The 19,159-nt window shown below is 40.6% G+C and overlaps 1 protein-coding gene and 1 long non-coding RNA gene across 11 annotated transcripts in view; one reads left to right on the top strand and one right to left on the bottom strand.

Annotated features, from left to right (window-relative positions):
* The window catches only part of LOC143218472 (uncharacterized), a 38,949-nt gene extending 31,033 nt beyond the window's left edge, over window positions 1-7,916 (top strand). Inside the window, exons 2-3 of one of the 2 annotated variants that reach the window (XR_013011080.1) lie at window positions 3,895-6,053; window positions 6,127-7,916. This is a non-coding gene — a long non-coding RNA (uncharacterized LOC143218472). The remainder of the gene's footprint in view (window positions 1-3,894; window positions 6,054-6,126) is intronic. The other variant, XR_013011079.1, reaches the window with a different exon arrangement.
* The window catches only part of LOC143218411 (uncharacterized), a 641,385-nt gene that overhangs the window by 56,686 nt on the left and 565,540 nt on the right, over window positions 1-19,159 (bottom strand). For all 9 annotated transcript variants that reach the window (XR_013011059.1, XR_013011061.1, XM_076443569.1 and 6 more), the window contains one exon: window positions 15,226-15,414. Coding sequence is in view for 7 of the 9 variants with exons in the window: in XM_076443569.1 (XP_076299684.1) it covers window positions 15,226-15,414 (189 nt within the window). In the remaining 2 variants the exon portion in view is untranslated. The remainder of the gene's footprint in view (window positions 1-15,225; window positions 15,415-19,159) is intronic.

Raw genomic sequence — 19,159 nt, 5'->3', positions numbered from 1 at the left:
CACACTGATAAAAACGTACATGAAAAGTTTCCAAAATCCTCTTAGGAATGCTATCTGAGGCATATTTCACAAAAAAATTTATTATTTTTATTTATAGAAAATTTTTCTGTACTATATTAAATTTTTTCATCTTTTCATACCTACCGTCATGCAAATAAATAAAATTTCACTTTACGCGGGCAAGGTTTTTCTTTACATTTCGGGCTGAAAGCAAGCAGAGGGTATGATTACATCCTGGTTAACATTAGAATATATGTACGCAGAGTGAAGGTTAACCAGCGATAGCTTCTCAGAAATAGTTACATGAAAAATCCTAATATAATATTCGACTCGTTTTTACTTTATACTTTAAATCAACAAATTGTGTTTCACTTACCATGTCAGATTTTGAAGGAATACATCTCACAACAGAAAGAGATCAGTCGTTTTACAGTATGTAAGAAAGTAAATAGCTGAATTTCCATTCCGAGTAACGTATGAAACAAATCACTTTGTTCGAGAAGTTAGAAGAATTAATTTCCTAGATGAAAAAATATTAGAAGTTGCTTTTTATCATAATAGCTATTTACGCGAGCCTGTATTAAGAATTTTTTTAATACGTCTTGTAGACTCGTGTCAGTTACATTTTGAAAATTTCATCGAAATTAAAACGTAGGAATGACTTGAGAGCCACTTACATTTTATTCAGTACATTTCACAATTTGAACGCAATTCGATGTATCAATGTTCAGTAATTCCAAGAAGTGCGAGTCGCAATTGGGAGCATCGAACTGAATTGAAAGCGATGAAGACGTTCCGTCGCAAGACGATTGAAAAAAATCGAGCCGGGAGAGGTGGTCTCGATTAGGATGTGGCCGAAAGAGGGCGCGGGACGGGGTGAAGCATTAATTTTCGGTCGGTGTAAATTAAAAGGGAGCCGTAGCCATCGCGGTGTGACTTACAAGCGGCTTTCGCCGGGGTGTCATCGCGGCCCCGTGTCTCTGCGATCAGGTTTGCAGGACGCGTTCTAGTAACGCAATATTGGCGGGACCGTTTGGAATACCAATGACAACGCGGGGTGAGAACCGGCGGGGGTTGGAGAGGGTGTGTTTCAGGAAAGGAGAAGAGGGGGAAGAAGCTCGTTGCCCGAGACAGTCTTTTTCTTCGAGGAACTTCGCCAACGGAGCCGCTCTCTCTCCTCTCTCTCTCTCCCTCTCTCTTTCTCACTGTATCCTGTTTCCCTCGCCATCTCAGTTCGATCCTCGGTTCGCGACAAAATGTAAAACTCGTGTAAGAAAGTTCGGGAAAGAAGCGACGGGAAAAGGAACGGCCGTTCGGAATAGGGCGGTGCGCAGGACCCTTTTAATGGTCGGAGATAATCGAATGACCCCCTTTCGCGAATCTCTTAATTCGCAAGTTTCCAGATGCCTCGCTGTCGGTGGCGGTGTGTCGCAAGTGAACGAAACAGGTGCCGTAGCGGTGAACGGCTACCATCATGAACCTCCGGCTGTTTCTGCCGTTCGTTACTTAGAGATTCGACGGAACGTGTTATTGCTTTCTGCAGGCGTTTCGGGAATAAGAACGGTATTGCACGCTCCGCTAAGCTGTGTCGAAGCAGATTAACGGGTCGAACAATTTTTACGTGGGGCGAGTTTTTTCAACGAAGGATTAGTTGGTTTTAACACATTCGATGATAGTAATACAGTTCTACCTCGTTTCAAGTTCATTAACCCCTTGCCCTACGATTTATTTTACAGTTTCAGTGATAAGAACTTTTATTGTAGTTCGTAATTTCCTAAAAAAGGAGAATGTTTATATCTATTGTATGCCTACATATTCTCCAATAACTATACATATATTAACAAAACCAAAATAGAATTTCATCTCGGTTTAAAGGAGATTAATAACACACATATTTATTATATAAATTTTGTTCAGAATCTACATCACGAGTCTGATACGATATTGTAGGGCAAGGGGTTAACTGAATGCTGGTAACGTTCAAATTCATTAAGCCCTTGCACTACAATTTATTTCACTGTGATTAGGACTTCTTTGTCGTTCATCATTTTTTAGAGTAAGAAAGAAGTTTGTGTTTATTGTATGTCTATGTATGTTTCCTTCTCTCTCTCAATGGCTATACTGACAACAAATGCTAAAAAGGGCGGACGCATGTCAAATAACCTTATACGTATACTGCAATTAATTCACATTATTAAGTTAACAATCCTGGCTGTAAAAAATCAAGAACCGCAAAAAGGATCAGAAAATTGTAGATTTTTCATTGAAGCTTAAGCGCGATATCATTTATATTTTTACAGTATCAGTTTAAAGATATAATTATTTTTCATGAATTTCTTCAGATTTTTTCTGTAAAGTGTGCTGTAACAAAAAAAAAAATATAAATCGCTTTCCTTCGATTGATATTGTTAATTCAAATTAAAGTTGCTACATTTAATGCAAAAATGAAAAAAGTAGCATGGCTGTGTCTCAATTGATTTTCTCAAGCCAGATGCCAGATTTGGGTTTAAAAAATCAGTTATTACTGATCAATTACTAAGATCACGAATAAATCTGTGTGTATAGCAAATGAATAGAAGCGAAGAAGGAAACGTGGCGATCTGAAATGATTTCACAAGCCACCAGACTGCAAATAGGCTGAGGGTACAGGTCTCCGGTAGCTGACGGGGTTCATCGGGGTTGGCTCGTCGCGGAATTTTCAACTCGACAACTTCGACGAGAAACTCTGGTGTCGCGCGATAACTCTCGAGATAACAGTTCGTAGAACTTTTTTATCCGAAGCATTTTCAAAGTAATGCGGTAAGACCGATCGAGGGCTCGGCAGGGCGTGAAAGAGCGCGGTGGGTTGGGGCAAAGGGTGTAGGCATGGAGGTTCACCGTGCCTACCCCGGCAGCTGGTGAAATATGTCGCGATTTACACGGGAGATTGGCGTCATTGGCGCCTGGGGAGCAAGCGAGAGCACCCTCGCGTCATCCCCTAGCCAAAACCAAACCCCCGCCCTCGCAGATAGCGGTGGCTGGTCGGATCAAAAAAGCATTCGCGAAATCCAACGCGCTCGGTTTGAGCGATGCGCAATCGAAATCGTCAGTAACCCTATCCGCGTTTCGCTTCAACCCTTTGGCCGACCGGTATGTCTCTCCTCTTCATTTTCCCTTTTCGTTTGAATTTCGGAATGCTCGGAACAACGGTTGTTAAAAATAATTAAAAAGAGTTTGCCGGCACGGAATGTTCGCGGAAAATTGACCGTGGTCAAACGGAAAAATTTGTTTCACGTCCCATTGTACCGTATGTATATACCTCCGACCCCCATTGTTTGCTAACAACTTTCTAACGACGCACGATCGATTTTCAAGATCACGTCGAAACACGGAAAATTAGTAGCTCGGGGTTTCGCAAATTCGTGGGTTTTTAATGAACCGATTCGTAACGAACAACTGGAATCTTTTGGCGAATGCAATATCAGTCGAAGTGTGCGAGATTTTAGACATAATTGGCCAGAAATGATCTGCTACCCCTGGCAGAAAATATTCGGTCAAAATCGTGAATGTGCACGAATTATTTGGACGTGTATTAAATATATGAAAAATATAATAGTAACTGTGCATATACTAGACGAATATAGGAGTTAATGATATTCGATGAAATTGTAAATGGTTCAATAAAAAAAATTGTTCAAAATTTTTAAACTAGCCTTTCTAAACAGTATTTTGTACATTTACTTCTCTATACATCCACTGCCACTTAAAACACATAATTCACTATTTTTAAACGGTTCTTCGATCGATTTATACGAGAGTCTACTGTACAAAAGTGGCTATAACTTTCAAACGAGATAAAAAAGGACACACGTTTCTATGAACTGTTAATACAGTGTCGCCCTCTGTCCATTTTAGAAGTGAAATCCACACATTGCAGAACATCCTGTACAGCCACCGAAAGTTTCATTGGAGATTCAGACGTTTGATATGCGGCTGGCTTGTGGCGCCGCGATCTTTAGAGGATCAACGTGACGGACACCTGCCAAACTTCATCGGCCGGTCGTGGATCCGTAGTCCTGGCCCGGATTGATCTTACTGTAATATGGAAATGAGTCATCCGGGTGGATTGCGAGAAGATGCGGTCGAACGGACGGATCCGGTCCGAGCAGAACAAGGAATATAGATGCGACCAATTGGGGTGGATCCGTTCCATGGGCCCGTATGATTGGTTTATAGATTACCACCGTGCGTCTGCCGGAGAACGCTGCTATCAACCCCTATTCGACGCTGCTCGTTTGTTAGACCGATCTGGACGATATCGTCGAGAGGACCTGCCAGATACACTTTTTCTAAAGTCGGGGAAGAACGCGATCGCCCATTTCAAATCGATCTGGAACGGATTCTGCGAGGACGATGTTTCCTTTCGTTGCTCGTGGAACTCGTTTCGTAACTTTAGAACACACACTGCCTTAAAGGCACGTAAGTATTTATTTTACAGTAAAACACAGTAATATTCGGACACTTTTAAAAGGATTATAACTTTTTTGATATCAGATTATACGACTCGGATATTTTTTCAGAAGTTAAAGCAATTAGTTTGCTACATGATGAGAAAAAACATTTTTGAAAAAATTATAACTTTTTATGGGGGCCTATATTGAAAATTTGAAAAATACATTTTGTAGATCTGTGTTAGTTATACATATTCTGGAAATTTTATAAAAATCGGTCAACGTTGCAATAAGCTGCAAACGTTTAAAGATGGTGAAAATTGCAGTTTTTCGCGATTTTCATGCCTGTAGTTTTTTCAGCATCTACCGATTTTGATGAAATTCTCAGAATATGTATAATTGATACAGATTTACAAAACGTATTCTTTAAATTTTCAATATTGGCACACATAAAAATGTTATAAACTACAACTTTTATTATTTTCTTTGTAATTCCGACCAATTGCAATTTTTTCAAAATGTTTTTCACGTTAAGTAATAAATTAATTGTTCTAACTTCTTAAAAAAATCCAAATCGCGCGCGATTTGTGCGAAAATTACTGTTATTTTTTCAATATGTACATTTGAACATATTGTTTGCGAAGTGTAATGCTAATAAAAAGTTTAAAATTAATTTTTTCATTATCCAATGATTAACTGTTTTGACTTGCATCGATACTTTTTCACCGACGCAATTATACTAGTCGAACAGGCAAGCAAACTTCTTCCATACGTTTTTAACAATTTATAAAACTCTTATCTCTTCTGTAGAAGCTTGCGTTTTTACTCTATATTCCTCTCGACTGTTTCAGTCGTCGGAATATTCATTTCCCCCAGAATATCGACAACGGAGCAATCGTTCCACTTTAATTCATCGCCGTGAAGGGTCACGAATACTTTCACGGCAATCACTATAATCGAATCTGCCCGCAAATTAGAATACCACCGGGCGTAAAGTAACTGGAGACCCGAACTCATCGACGGATTCGTTCCCCTTAATCAGACTTCGTCAAGTTGTGACAATAACTTGCGGAGAAAGTATCGATACTTTGGTTTCAAAGACTAAAAATTGAATCCAAATTTCGCAACTACGATCAAAATTTCTTTCCTTTTTTATTATTGTAGACTGCGGTTTTTTGTGTAAAATAAAAATTTTCTGCATCAATGTCAGGAACACGAATTTCTTACGATCTTATACTTATTTATTTATTCTTACAGATCTCTTTCTTTCTTTATATAATAACTTTAATAAGTCAGAAGTAACGTATCGATTCTTCGCAATTCTTTTCACGTTTCCATTATTTCATACTTGTTTGTATTTTTTTACTGTTCAGACTTTTTTTGTATTTTTCAACCGTTGGAACTGTTTTTTGTTTTTTCTACTGTTGTAGCTGTTTCCTGTATTTTTTTTTACTGTTGACTAGCTTTTCTAGTTTTCACTGTCGAAGCTATTGTTTGTATATTCGACGGTTAATGCTGTTTTTATATTTTTCACTGTTTCAGGACCAGTGTGCCATGCAGCATAATTTTGTTGATAATGACGGCTTGCCAAGAAATACTACATACTAATGCCACGTGAATCTGGTACAGTAGAACAACAAAACATTATACATAAGACTCTGTATAAAACATTCGTTTCATGAAATGAAATTTCCAGGTTTAATGAAGACGGGGTTGCCAAGTGCAAAGGGTTGGAGCGTTCGAGCTCGTTTCCCGTGATTTTCGAGTCACCGTAGCAGCCAGCTGGTTTATTTGCATTAGCTCGACTCGTTAAACGAGCTATAGGCATCGAGGACTAATCTCTGTTCGCGTCGGACGTAAGCGATCTGCTTTCGCCGAGACACCGGAAATTCGTAGAGCCGAGTACAAGAAAGGGAGAGGACTGTGAATTTCCAGGCATCGCGACGCGGCTCATTCGATCAGCATTCACCGGGAAATGAGCAATAGATCGAAGGCACGCTATGCGGAGAATAGCTACGCCGATTACTGGAAGACCGAGAGAAAACGAGGGGGTGAAAGGTGGAGAGAGAGGGAGGCTCGAGTAGACGACGTTGATCGAAAGTGAGAGAGAGACGGTGAGCGAGAGTTAGAGAAAGAGAGGGAAGGCAGACGAGCGCAAGCGCGAACCGCACCGTACACACACGCGTAATCCGCAGCGTGACTATTAGTCGTAAGTCAATAATAAAGCCCTTGTCCTGGACCGACCATAATGGCCTCAGTGAATTATTCTGTCCAGGATGCATTGTCCTGCCGGATCGTCCGCAGGGATAGAATTGTCGGCGCCCGCGACCGATATATGCTGTGTACACACGCGTAAGATCTCGAACGGGAATGCATCTACGACCGTATTCACGTACTGAGCGCCGTAATTGAGATGGATGTTCAATTAATTTGGCCAGGTTTCATTTGCACACCGGACCCACGGCCGCCGTTCGAGCACACTTCACGTCCTTTTCCTTTCCCGGGATGACGCAGGACGACGGGACCTGAGATCGACAGGTTCTCTCTCTCTCTCTCTGTCTCTCTCTCTGCTTGTTCAACGACGGCCTGACGAATAAGTGTTTTGATTGCATCTGAAAAGGGGTTTGTCTCGCACCTTATACAGATTATGCCAGCACCGGACACACACCGTTCCGTTCCGTTCCGTCACGTAATGGATAAAGTCATCACTATACGACGGAACGGCGTGACGAGCGATCTCCCGCTTGATTAAATCTCCCAGTGAGTGATCGATCGTGCACCGGGAAAAAATTGATTCAATTACGAGGGAAAAACAAATTCGCAGCTCAACTACTTTCCATCTGCGCGGAACGGGAGCCGTACCCTCGGCTAGAAGCTTAGGACGTCTACGTTGAATCGATGTTGAAATTATTTGACCGGATCTTCACGCGACAGAAAAATTTTTGCATCGATTCGGCAACGTTTTGCAGGCTTCGAATTGTAATTAAATCTCAAATGTTTGCTTAAAGATTCGACAATGTCATTCAATTCCATTACTAAAAATGATGTTTAAATTTATTGTTGTACCAAAAACCGCGGAATTTGTGAAATCATAGTCACAATACATAAATTAATGTCAGTGTTCCAAAAATTGTACAAGTTAGAATGGGGATGCATTAATGCACGCGTATTTAAACACACGTGTACCCGTGTAATTAAAATGTATGTAAAAATTGTATGAATTAAAATGGAGACAAATAAATGTATGTCATTAATATACGTTCAAAACCGCGATCTCTAGTCGAGACAAAAAATAAAAAATAGTGACCTTCGTTTGTCTCTTCGAAATTCCGAGCAATCTCAAAAAAATTTTGTACACATGACCTAGTAAATTAGTCCTAACATCTGAAAAAGTTCAAGTCGTTTGGTGCAATTTTTAAAGGGCGTCTAGCTAATTTTTCGCCCGACTGTACACCATTTGCATTTACAGTGGGTGTACAAAGTATTCGTACACCATTTAAAAACTAATAACTTTTTTATAATTGTACCAAATAACCTAATTTTTTTATAATCAATTAGAAGCATTGGTTTACGAAATGATATGCGAAAAAGATTTTCCAAATAATTGTAATTTACAAGGTTAAATGCAAAAATTAAAAAAGGCATTTTTTAAAACTTTTTTCTTTGGGCCCTTAATAAAAATTTAAAATATACATATATTTTGCAGATCTATGTTAGTTATTCACATACTGAAAATTTCATCGAAATCGGTTGACGCAGGAAAAAACGACACGCATCGAAAGATGGACGATTCTGTTTATTTTCAGCAGAAACTGATCAAAAGTCGTGTAAAACTTCGATTTTCACCATTTTTAACCGCTTGTAGCTCGTATGTATGTTGATCGATTTCGATCAAAATTTAAAGCATGTGTATAACTAACATAGATCCACAAAACACACATTTTAAATTTTCATTAAGGGCCCAAATAAAAAACTTTAAAAAATTGCCTTTTTTATTTCTGCATGGAGCTTTGTAAATTATAATTTTTGGAAAATTTTTCTTGCATATCATTTCGTAAACCAATGCTTCTAATTGATTATTAAAAAATCAGGTCGTTTGGCACGATTATAAAAAAGTTATTAGTTTTTAAAAGGTGTACGAATACTTTGTACTACCCACTGTATTACTCGGTAATTCCAGTGTTAATGACGGCACAGTATCGCATCGAGGATTAATTTTTAGCCGGTCGTTCCGTCCGAAGGAAATCCACGTGACGCACATCTCGAGGGCGAGCGTGCTCCGGTGTATTGGATTTTGAAGAACAGCAGTTAGACGCAGACCTCTCTTCCTTGTAGAGAAGAGGAAATCCAGTTTCCCGCGTTCTCGCGAATGGAAAAGGGAACAGCTCGACTTGTCCAATCCTCAAGGTGTTCCATGGAATTCCAGCGAGACGGGAAGTGAATTACAATGACGACGGAAATTCAGCAAGGTGAGTCAGGCTGACGTTACGTCAACTAAGCGCCGGTCGAATCCTCGATAAATTCGTAATATCGCTAGCTGTCAGCGCCATTCATCCTCATGGCGATGCTCTACGAAAGAATAGACACGTACAACGTTCCACGTAGTTTCACGCTCGCTCGAAGTTTATTTCCGCGAGAGACACGGAAGAACGACCAAGAAGAAAGGCACGCTGCCTCGGAGGGAAATGTCTTTGAAGTCCCAATTTCTTCGATACCTTTTCCAACGCCTTTTCGGAGCTCGCAGGACAAATCGGTACAGCTTGCTAGAGGTCCGGCAATTTGCCAAACGTATAAACTGCTGAAAATACCCGCCCTGCAATTTTCTCTATCGATTTTCACGGCTCCTCTTATCCCCGAGTGACCGGATTCTCGGGCTAATAAAACGAAGATGAGACCAATCTTCAAACTCGAAAGTGTTGTTTATCGATAAGAACAGAATTGTGTGGAATAGAAAGCTGTTCAAGCAGTGGATAGAATTATCAATGTTTATAAACGAACCGTGCATTTAACAAAACATATTACACGTAGCACAAACGATGCTCAAATCAACGACTGACAAATGTTGAAACAAATGCTCCTTCATGCACATTATTGTTAGATGAATATGAAACTAACTTTTTTTTCTTGGCAGTCATTCCATGCCAAATCGGTATCACATCGATTGACTATGTAACTAATGTAAACAGACGAACAAAACTTCACCTTTTGAAACGATTTCGAAAGAAACGCATTCACAGAGTTTGGACGTGAAATAGTTAAAATATTCTTACATAATTCGTAGGAGAAAGGCACAAATTTTGAGTCCGGTTAAGTAAAGTGCAGCCATTTCTTTAAGCAATGAACTTTAATCGATCAAATATTTTCCATTTTGTTCGATGATCTTTTGCCATCTATCTGGCAGTTTAATAAAGTCTCAATAAAGGCTATTTTCATAAAGCTGCGACAGCTACATATTGAATAACAAAATTGGGTTTCATTTCACCTCAAAATACCGATATTTCTTTCTTGCCAACTCAATAAGTGAAATATGTTGTAGTCCATGTGAAATTAGGGGAGGTTTAAGTCATCAAGTTGGCCAAGAGTGGTTACTACTGCTGTTCTCGACGTATAAAGAGGGCCATTTAGTCTTATACAGTCTACTAGTATTGCTTTGAGATCAGCGCAGCGGTATGGACAACTGTATGTATAGCGTATAGACTATGGACTATCGTGTATGGACAATACATGTATAGCGACGTGCATACTCGCCTACTTGAAACGGAGGTACACCACGTCCTTTTCCAGCTCATTATGACACACCAATTTTCAATTCTCTATTCTTTCCAAGATCTCATTCGGAAGGGAAAACTCCCAAGAATATGACTATATTGTTTTTAAAATTTAAATCACTCTGGCCCATCATCGGAAAAAACGCAAAAAAATTATTTATTTAAATTTTTCAGCATTATAAAGTTAATTATCGAGGTTGAGAAAATTATTTTATAATAGCCCAATCATTTCTGAATAAAACAAAAAAAAATATACCTCAATCGGACAAACAGGTCCCGAGATCGAAATTCGTAAGTGAGGTCCATTTTCGACAAAATGGGCAAAAATTGCAAACTTCGAAGGCCTGTAATTTTTAAACAAATTCTAAACTGACAAAATGATGACTTAAACTCCCCTTAATTTCGAACAAAATCGTCGATGGTGACGTCTTTGTACGAACAAATTAATAATCGAAGTTTATGAAACGTATTTTCAAATAACAATTTCACCTGATATTTTCATTATTGTGTAGGTGACCGCCATTGCTCCATTCTCCCCTAGGTAGAAATAGAATTTAGAAATGTCGATGACGGAAGTATACAACGGTATAGCTTGTGTATCGAACGTTTCCGGGGTGTAATGCTATCGGCGACCATGGCCACGTTAATTTTCGTCTGACCCATAATCAATCTAACGCGGTGTGTTTGCGTGTTCTATTGGACTGCTTCTCTACACAGCGGTCAAGCGTATTCGCGGTTCGCGTATTTGCGGACTCAGGTAGCAAAGGTATCCGCTAGCCGAAGATTATCGGCAAATCGGAATTGCAACCAGGTTGGATTACATTTGCCACGTGCGCGCCCGCGCGCAATGTAATTCCACGCGCTGTTGCACCGTCGGGTCGACTTTTACCCCGGCCGCCTACCGGACTTCCATAGGACAACATTAATGACAATCTAGGCAATTAGTACACAGCATCGGGCTAGTTGATTCGGCGAATCACGGAGTCAAATAACATTTGCGCGATCATAGGTAAATGATTCGCTTTTCGGAACAGCTTGAGGAGTCAGTCGAAATCAGCCATGATCGACGCTTGGAAACATTTTTAACCGATTTTTGCTCTTGAAACGGTCAGAAATAGACTGCGTAAAAATGGGAAAGTACAATTTAAAGCAGTGGACACATTAAAAAGATTTAAAGTCATCAGCGTATTGGTTTCAGCTTAATTAGATAATTAAAAGAAGAAAGAAATTTTTATTTCGCTCTCCTGTGTCTCGCAATCAATGCAAACATTTTTTATTTTGCATCAATCATTTTGGTCCGCAGTCTAGACATGAAGAACCATTTCGATTAACTGATACGAAGAAATGAAGTTTCATAAGACTGCGGAGCTTTACGCGAAATAAAGGTATTCTGCATTAATTGATAGGTGCTGGAACGAAATCAAAATTTGTTTTTTCCTTTAACCATTATAATAAGTAATGCTATATCTATAATATTCTTAGAAATATATATATTTTTAAATTAAAATATCTCCGGAACAGACCATTTTTCGACTGTATATTTTCGTAGGGAATAAAAAGCTGCATCATAAATATGCGGTTTCATTTAAAAAAAAAACTACCAATACCAGTATGTGAATTTCTCGAAACCACTTAATCTACATTTCTCGCTGCGAATAATAATGATGGTGAGACATCTTGCATATACATATAGTTCATGTTAAAAAAATGTGAACCACAAAGTATTGATTCAATTGTTCTAGAATAACATCGTCCTTTATGTGAATAATGTGTGAGACTGATACGGAGGACGGATGAGGGTTAAGGGGTGTAAGATAAAAGAACCACTTTGTAGAATGAAAATGTTCTAGGTCAGAGAGGTTTCGATATTCTGATTGGATCGTTAAAGCGAAACGACACCGAGTCCTAGGAGCGTCCGGCGGTCCGCGTGGCAGACGAGTCGCAAAAATAGAATGACCGCGGGGCGGGCCTAAATAATGAAAGATGAAGGACTTTCGGGCCGGGATCGGCCGACGAAGGTCTTTAAAATATTCACGGAGCGCTGCGTTTGACTGCCGCGGCCAATCAGAAACGTCGGAATCGTCCCCCAGGACCACGAGACGCATTCTCCCGGAGTCCCTCCTCTGTTGGGCCGTGGTCCCTCCATCGATTCCAAACTTCAGAACGGTCCAGAAAACTATTGGCCGGAGTGCACACATCGTTCTCGACGCACACACGTCGCGGAAGGGAACCGGCAGAGGAGAATAAAAAAGCGGCAGGAGAAAAAGGAGAGTCGGCCATTGTGACTTTCGATGACAATCGTCGCGGCGGACGCGGACATTTGATCGAATCAATCGATTGGTTTCTATGGTTCTTCTAAACACGGTCGGACGAGGGTATGGGGTGCGTCAAAGGGCTATGGGGTTTGAGGAGAGGGAGTCTGGCTGGAGGAATGAAGGGCTAGTCCCTAGAGAGAACTAGCTGCCAAACGCGGAACAGAGATACGAGAGCCGTGCATACGTAACCACGTGTGTGTGTGTGCGCGAACGTGAGAGACAGATAGGGTTAGAGGGGGACGACGGGAAAACCGAGTAGCTCCGGGCTCATTTGAATCCGACGTTCGATAATGTCCCCGGAGACCACCGAAATATCTCGGTGAACATGCACACAGAAGCACGGCCGGCTATGCACGCCGCGATATTATAACACACTCCGCGGTCCCCGATGACATTTTCCGCGGCGATGTCGTTCATCAATGCCACGCAATAAAATCCGCAAGCCGCCAGGATACCAGCGAAGACGACGAAAGACCGCCTAGACGCTGATCGATCGCTAAGCATGATGGCTGCACGCGCGGCATTCTCTTGCGCTTCGGCTCCGCCACGAATAGATCGACGCACTTCTTCGCCGCTTCCGGGAACAGTGGTAACGAATAGGTGAACGATGATATTTGGCGCGGTGAAAGGTAATCCGACGAATTGATCGAATGGCCCAAAGGATATTCGAATTAGCTGGACGATGGGGCAGTTATCCGAGTATTGGACACAGTAAGGTTTTCATAAACATTCGAAATTATATCGTCCATCGAAACACTGGAACTATTAAACTAAATTGTCCAAGTATTAATGATACTATTGAATGGTAATAATTATGATTTATGATGCAAATAATCGTCACAGTGAACCTCTCATATCTCTTATATAACTGCTTTTTTCACATATAAGTAGGTTAACACTTTCTTGTAAAGAATATCAAGATGAATTAAGTGGGGCAATTAAAAATTATTTCATTTTTAAAGAACTTGATGACCTTCGTATATCCTCTACGCGTCCACCTACGAACGATAATAATCATGTAAATCGAAGTGTTCGAACTAGATTTTTATTTTTATATATCTTATCCACCCCTGCCATAAAACGTTCAACTGTATTTGCCCTAAACATTAATCGTAATGATCCGACAATAAAACCGAATTTTGTTTGTGTTCGTAAAAATAAATTGATTTAATAATTTTTAGCTGGAACATCTTTATGATTTTTGTAACGGTGGAATGATATGTATATCTGAATCTGAAAATTATTGAAACAATCCGGATTACATATGATATACCTATTAGAAATGTCATTGAAGAAATACTGGATTAATTATATCCAACCATCGATATTTGAATTATTTTTTTTTAAATTTATTTTACGTCGCTTTTTTAACTGCTGTGGTTATTTCGCGACGGGACCTATAGTTTTTATAAGGTGGGTTCCGAACCACCTTGGGCACCACAGTTTAAAATGTATGCGTGTGGCACATAGAATATTTCCAGAGGTGATGGCGGCGAGATCCGAAAAATTTGAATTATGTTTTTATCTTATATAATACAACCTGAAAGGTTACAATTAACTTGTGAAACTTCGTGTAATTACAGCGGGAAAATAACACAAAGTACCAAAATAAAAGAAAACATCGAATAACACAACAAATGTATATAATGACGATAAACAAAAAAAGAACATTAACATGATGCATAAAATTTAAAAATACCAGAAATGGTATTTTCAAAATGCTAATGTTTAAGTTGAATTCATAATTTCAATCAATTCCACAGCCATTCTGTTGTTGCAAAGGCGAACAAAAACACAGACGCAACCCAAACTAATTAAATCAAATAAATAAAAATTTTCGAAGAATTACAAGAATTCCGGCAGGATCGTTTCCAGTATCATTTCATTTTTAATATACTAAAGCTACAAATGAGATAACCGAAACTACAATTTCTTCGGGGATCAGCTCGTAAAAATTTGCACAAAGTTCGTCCACAATCATGTTATACTTAAGTGGTTAACTTCTTGAAAACTAAATTCCACGATCACAATTTTCCTTAAGAAAGCTCGATTCAGAGCGGAAAGTTTTCCTTCAATGTGCAAGTTCTCCAATAATCATGGAACGAGTTCCAGAAGGGAATGATCGAACTATTAAATGTTCTGGCCGAGCGTGGGATCGAGCGCGTAAATTGAAAAATAATCACGATCATCAACGTTCGATTCGATTTCCTCGGACCGAGGAGAAGTCATGGGCAAGAAGCAACATTCGCCCGAGGAACGGTGGGGAGGGCGTGGGTGGGTTGGATTTTCCTGAGCGGGAGAGGGAGTTTAGAGGTCGGGAAATTAGTTTAGTTATGCGCCAGGCAGGGACGTCTTCTGCGTCTCTAGGATGAACGTAAGTCGACGAAGGAGCACGTAGACGTTTCAACGTTCTGACTTTCTACCTCCCTGCCAACCCCCGTCTCTTTTCCTTAACTTCTCCGGAATTCCTCTCCTTTTTCTATTTATCCACCTAGCGCCGGCTTTTCCGTGCTCCTCGAGGATTCTGAAAGGTATCGAAGGGCCGTGGAAAAACGATTCTCCGCGGACGAGAAAGAAAAGAGCCGACGTTTCACTGAATTTCCCGGGGAAGCCGATGGAATTGACGGTCACGATTAAAATTGGCGTTCGTCGATTGCCAGAAGGACGCCTCGTGCTACGTAGACGGAAGTCGAGAGAACTTCGAACGCTTACCTGAGAATCTTCTTCGGTAAATATCGCGTCGAACGCGAACATTTTCGGCGCTGCCACCGTCGGCCTGCGATCTTCAGCTGATGAGGATTGTCCGGCTGTTGGATCGACCAGGGTCACCTGTTTCTTCCTCTTGTCGGCGTTGAAAAAACTTCCTCCATCCCCTGGAGACACTTTCAGCATCACCTTCACCTGAAAGTTGAACGTTCTTTTAAGTATCGGACTGATCAATATGTATTACGATTAATGTGCGCGAAGCTTTCTTATCGCAAGCTCTTCCAATATAGGTACAATGAAATGATAAGGCGTTGAGTTGCTCTACTGAATTTCGTGCCACCTCCTTCAATATCATGTGCTCCTAATACAAAATTCAATTTTTTCGAGATTTTCGAAAATTTTCGGCTTTCCACTAGGGAGAATATGATATCGAAGGGGATGACACGAAATTCAGTAGTGCAGCTCAACGACAAGCCAGACTCACAAAAATTTGTGAAAATTCGGTAGTACAACTCATTAACAAGCCAGACGGTCGAATATTTTACGAGAACCTCGAAAATTGAGTTTTGTATTAGGAGAATACAATAGCAAAAGAAGTCGTACGAAAATTCAGTAGTACAACTCAACGACAAGTCAGACGGTCGAAAATTTTTGCAGAAACGCCGAAGTTCGGGAAAAATTGGTGTTACAAGCAGATATGCTTTTTATTACATTGTAGATTCATACATAAAATGTTTGTATTGTACATGTACATAACTTATATTCTAAACACTTATAACACGAATGTTGACTGAATGTGCCTCTATTTATTCGCATGAAAATGTACATAAAAAACAACGACGAAATAAATCCATTGTAAATCCATCGAACAAACGAAAAGTTCCTCAAGATCTTACGTCTGTCTATCTATTTATCTGAACAATCTTAGCTAACAAGTATAAACTGTCGGAATCCTCTGGTTCTGTATCTGGAATATTCGAAAGACAGTTTCTATGTGTAGACTCTCGTGACTGATGATAGTGAGTTCCTTTAATGCAGGAGGATTAACAGGGTCTTGATAAGGGTCGATTCTACACAAGCAAGAATAATAAACTGGTATTCTCGAACGTCCGGCGATTTCGATGGGGCAGCTTAATGTCATGTAACGAATGAAATCTTCCTTTATTCGGACAATAGCTCCATTAAAATTATCTGATGGACAGTTTCAGACAGAAACTGGACGTCGGGTCTAAAATTACGGAGACCCACGTTAGCCCGTTCGGTTCGATGAACTCCCGCGATGCCCATTCCATGCAATCCGAACGAAAACTTATTCGTTAACAAATATTCAGCTGTCTTCTTCAATAAATAATCACGTTCGATATCTACGAGAACGTTTATATCGATGGTTCGACATAAAATCTACTAGTTCATTTTGCACTTACGACTTCGCCAAACCATCTAAATAATGCGCGAGTTAAATAGTCCTCGTCTGTTCGAGATAGAATCGATTTTCGTCGACTTGTTCGATTATTCGAACGTCACGAATTAGAAGCAACGCGGCAACAGTGTCTGAGCAATTAGGTCATACTCGAATCAAAATGAAAAGGTGGAGTTTAAAAGTTTGCTTCTAAGGAAGCAGAATTTTTTCTTCGTGAAGCAACTGCTTCATACAATGCGTCGTAATAAAAAGAAAATCAAAATGCTATCATAGTCGATAGATAAACAAGTCTGTTTCTATTATACATAAAAACAATATTGTACCTATTTACGCATACAATAGATGCTCATAAATCTTCCACGGTCTATGGAACTCACACAAAGAATCATTCCAAACTTTCCATCTCCGATTTTCACCAGGAGTTTCTGAAACGGACCCTGTTTTCCTCGCGGATCCCTGGTTCTTTAAAACAGTTTGCGTTGGTCCCAGGTCTATTCTTCTCGTGGGAATCATAAGACACGTTGTTTGTCGTCCATCCAAGCGCGAAACCGGGGGGAAGGGAAACAACGAGGTTGCATCGTTAAAACTGCATTCGTTGCACGGGGATAGATGTTCCCTGTCGATGGTATACCGACGAGGCGAAGTAGAGCGAGGCAGAACGAGGCAGAACGAGGCAGAGCGAGGCGAAATGTCGCGACGTCCGTTCGGCCGGTTGTCCAGGAAATTGCGTTTCGAGATTTCGTTCGGATTGCGGCGCACGTTCTATCTTTTGCATACGGCCTTGTCCGGGGTTCGCGAAAAAGGGACACTCCTCCAACCCTCCGATCTACAACGTCATCTAGATATACCTTTCTTCTCAAGGACAAGTAGAGCCCGTACGCGATGCGGTACATCGAAAGACCGAGCGCTAGGCGATCGAGAAATGAAATAGCTCCTTCCCCCGTCTTATTGGGAAAACTCTGCATATCGATTGCCTTCCTCCCACCCTATTTCCCGTTTTCCTCTCTGTTCCTTCCTTCTCTCGTACAACGTCTAGATTTCTCCTTTTTTCTTGATTTCTCTCTTTCTTGTTCCATTGAACGTTCGTGCGTCTCGGAAAAAAGGCCGACTTCAGGACTGGATATCTATTCCGCACGAACGCTCCTACGAATCGCATCCTCGAACTCCTACAATGCTTTCCCAGTCTTCTTGCTCGCGACCAGCTGGACCAATTGAGAATGCCGGACTTTTCTTGATTTGAATAAGATGCTTAGAGATTTTGCGATGCAATGGTTGCTCGATAAACGCGACCCCTTTAAGACGCTCGGAGCCGATGATGCTTTAGTATTGGAACTGAGCTCTTCGAAACGACCGATTTCAGGTTTGCTGTTTTACAATCGTGGAGGACTACGGGGACTGTTTTCTTGACAAATCTTTAAGTGTCCTGTTTTGTGCATATAACCATAAATATCTCAATCGATATAATCAAAATAATGTATCTAAATCTAATATCTGTAACACTGGTATTATTATAAACGAATTATTGTCAAATGTAATTTGTATTTTAAGAACTCCTTGCCCTCTTCCTCCTTTCTTAAAACTTGGCGCTGGTAGATTTAGTGTTAACAACTTCCAACGGAAGCAGCTTCGTAATTTTAATAATTGCGGGGCTCAGGATCCAATCAACGTAAATCCTCGAGCATGAAAACTGAGATAATTAAGCCTTTTAAAACTTTCTGATTATTTTAGACATATAGCTTAACCGAGGACCACAGTAAGGTTACTCACCAACTTCGAGGATTCTTTGCCCACCCCTATTGTATTATCATTCTAGAAAATCTATCGAGATCTGTTTCCAAAATGAATTGCTAACATAATTGACACCGACTGTTGCCGACAGGTGTATTTCAAAGACTTTATTCATCGGCGACCAATTACGAGGCTCCACGGAGTATTGAGGCCACCAGCTCGGCCCATCAATTACACGGTTTTCTCGGTCGCTTCTTCTTTCCACTTTGCATGCAATAAAGATGTCGTTACCATTGTTACTCGCTATTTTATCGCAGGGAGATTCCGTTTGGCGGCCGGAGGCGTTGATTCGACGCGGCAGTTTCTCGCTTTGAACAGAGGCCCGGTGACACCGGAAACGGGCCCCGAGCCGGAAGCCCGCCGTTAATTTCTCAACGTCCAAATGGGAATGAGTCGGGCAGTGCCTCATACACAACCTCCGCTGTCGTTTTCCGGACGGACGTTAAAGTGCAGAAATGTTTTATGGCGCCATCGGCCATTATCCGCCAATTTACGATCCTCCAGGCACTCGGTGTCCGATCAAAAAAGATCGCTATCGACCCGTAAACCCACCTTGAAATCAGGAACTTCATACCGAAAATATATAGATGTGAGCCTGTACATTGAAAAGGAGGACTACAGTCATTGTGCCCATTCGAATATACGACCGAACAACATGTACAAGCATGCATGGAAGTGATTCTACATGTTTACATGTTTACATGATAAATAGAAGAAGAGGAAAAACCTCGA

This window comes from Lasioglossum baleicum, chromosome 2, assembly GCF_051020765.1.
Source record: "Lasioglossum baleicum chromosome 2, iyLasBale1, whole genome shotgun sequence".
Taxonomy (NCBI): Eukaryota; Metazoa; Arthropoda; class Insecta; order Hymenoptera; family Halictidae; genus Lasioglossum; species Lasioglossum baleicum.
The sequence above is the reverse complement of the archived record's forward strand: the minus strand, read 5'-3'. Positions and strand labels throughout refer to the sequence as shown.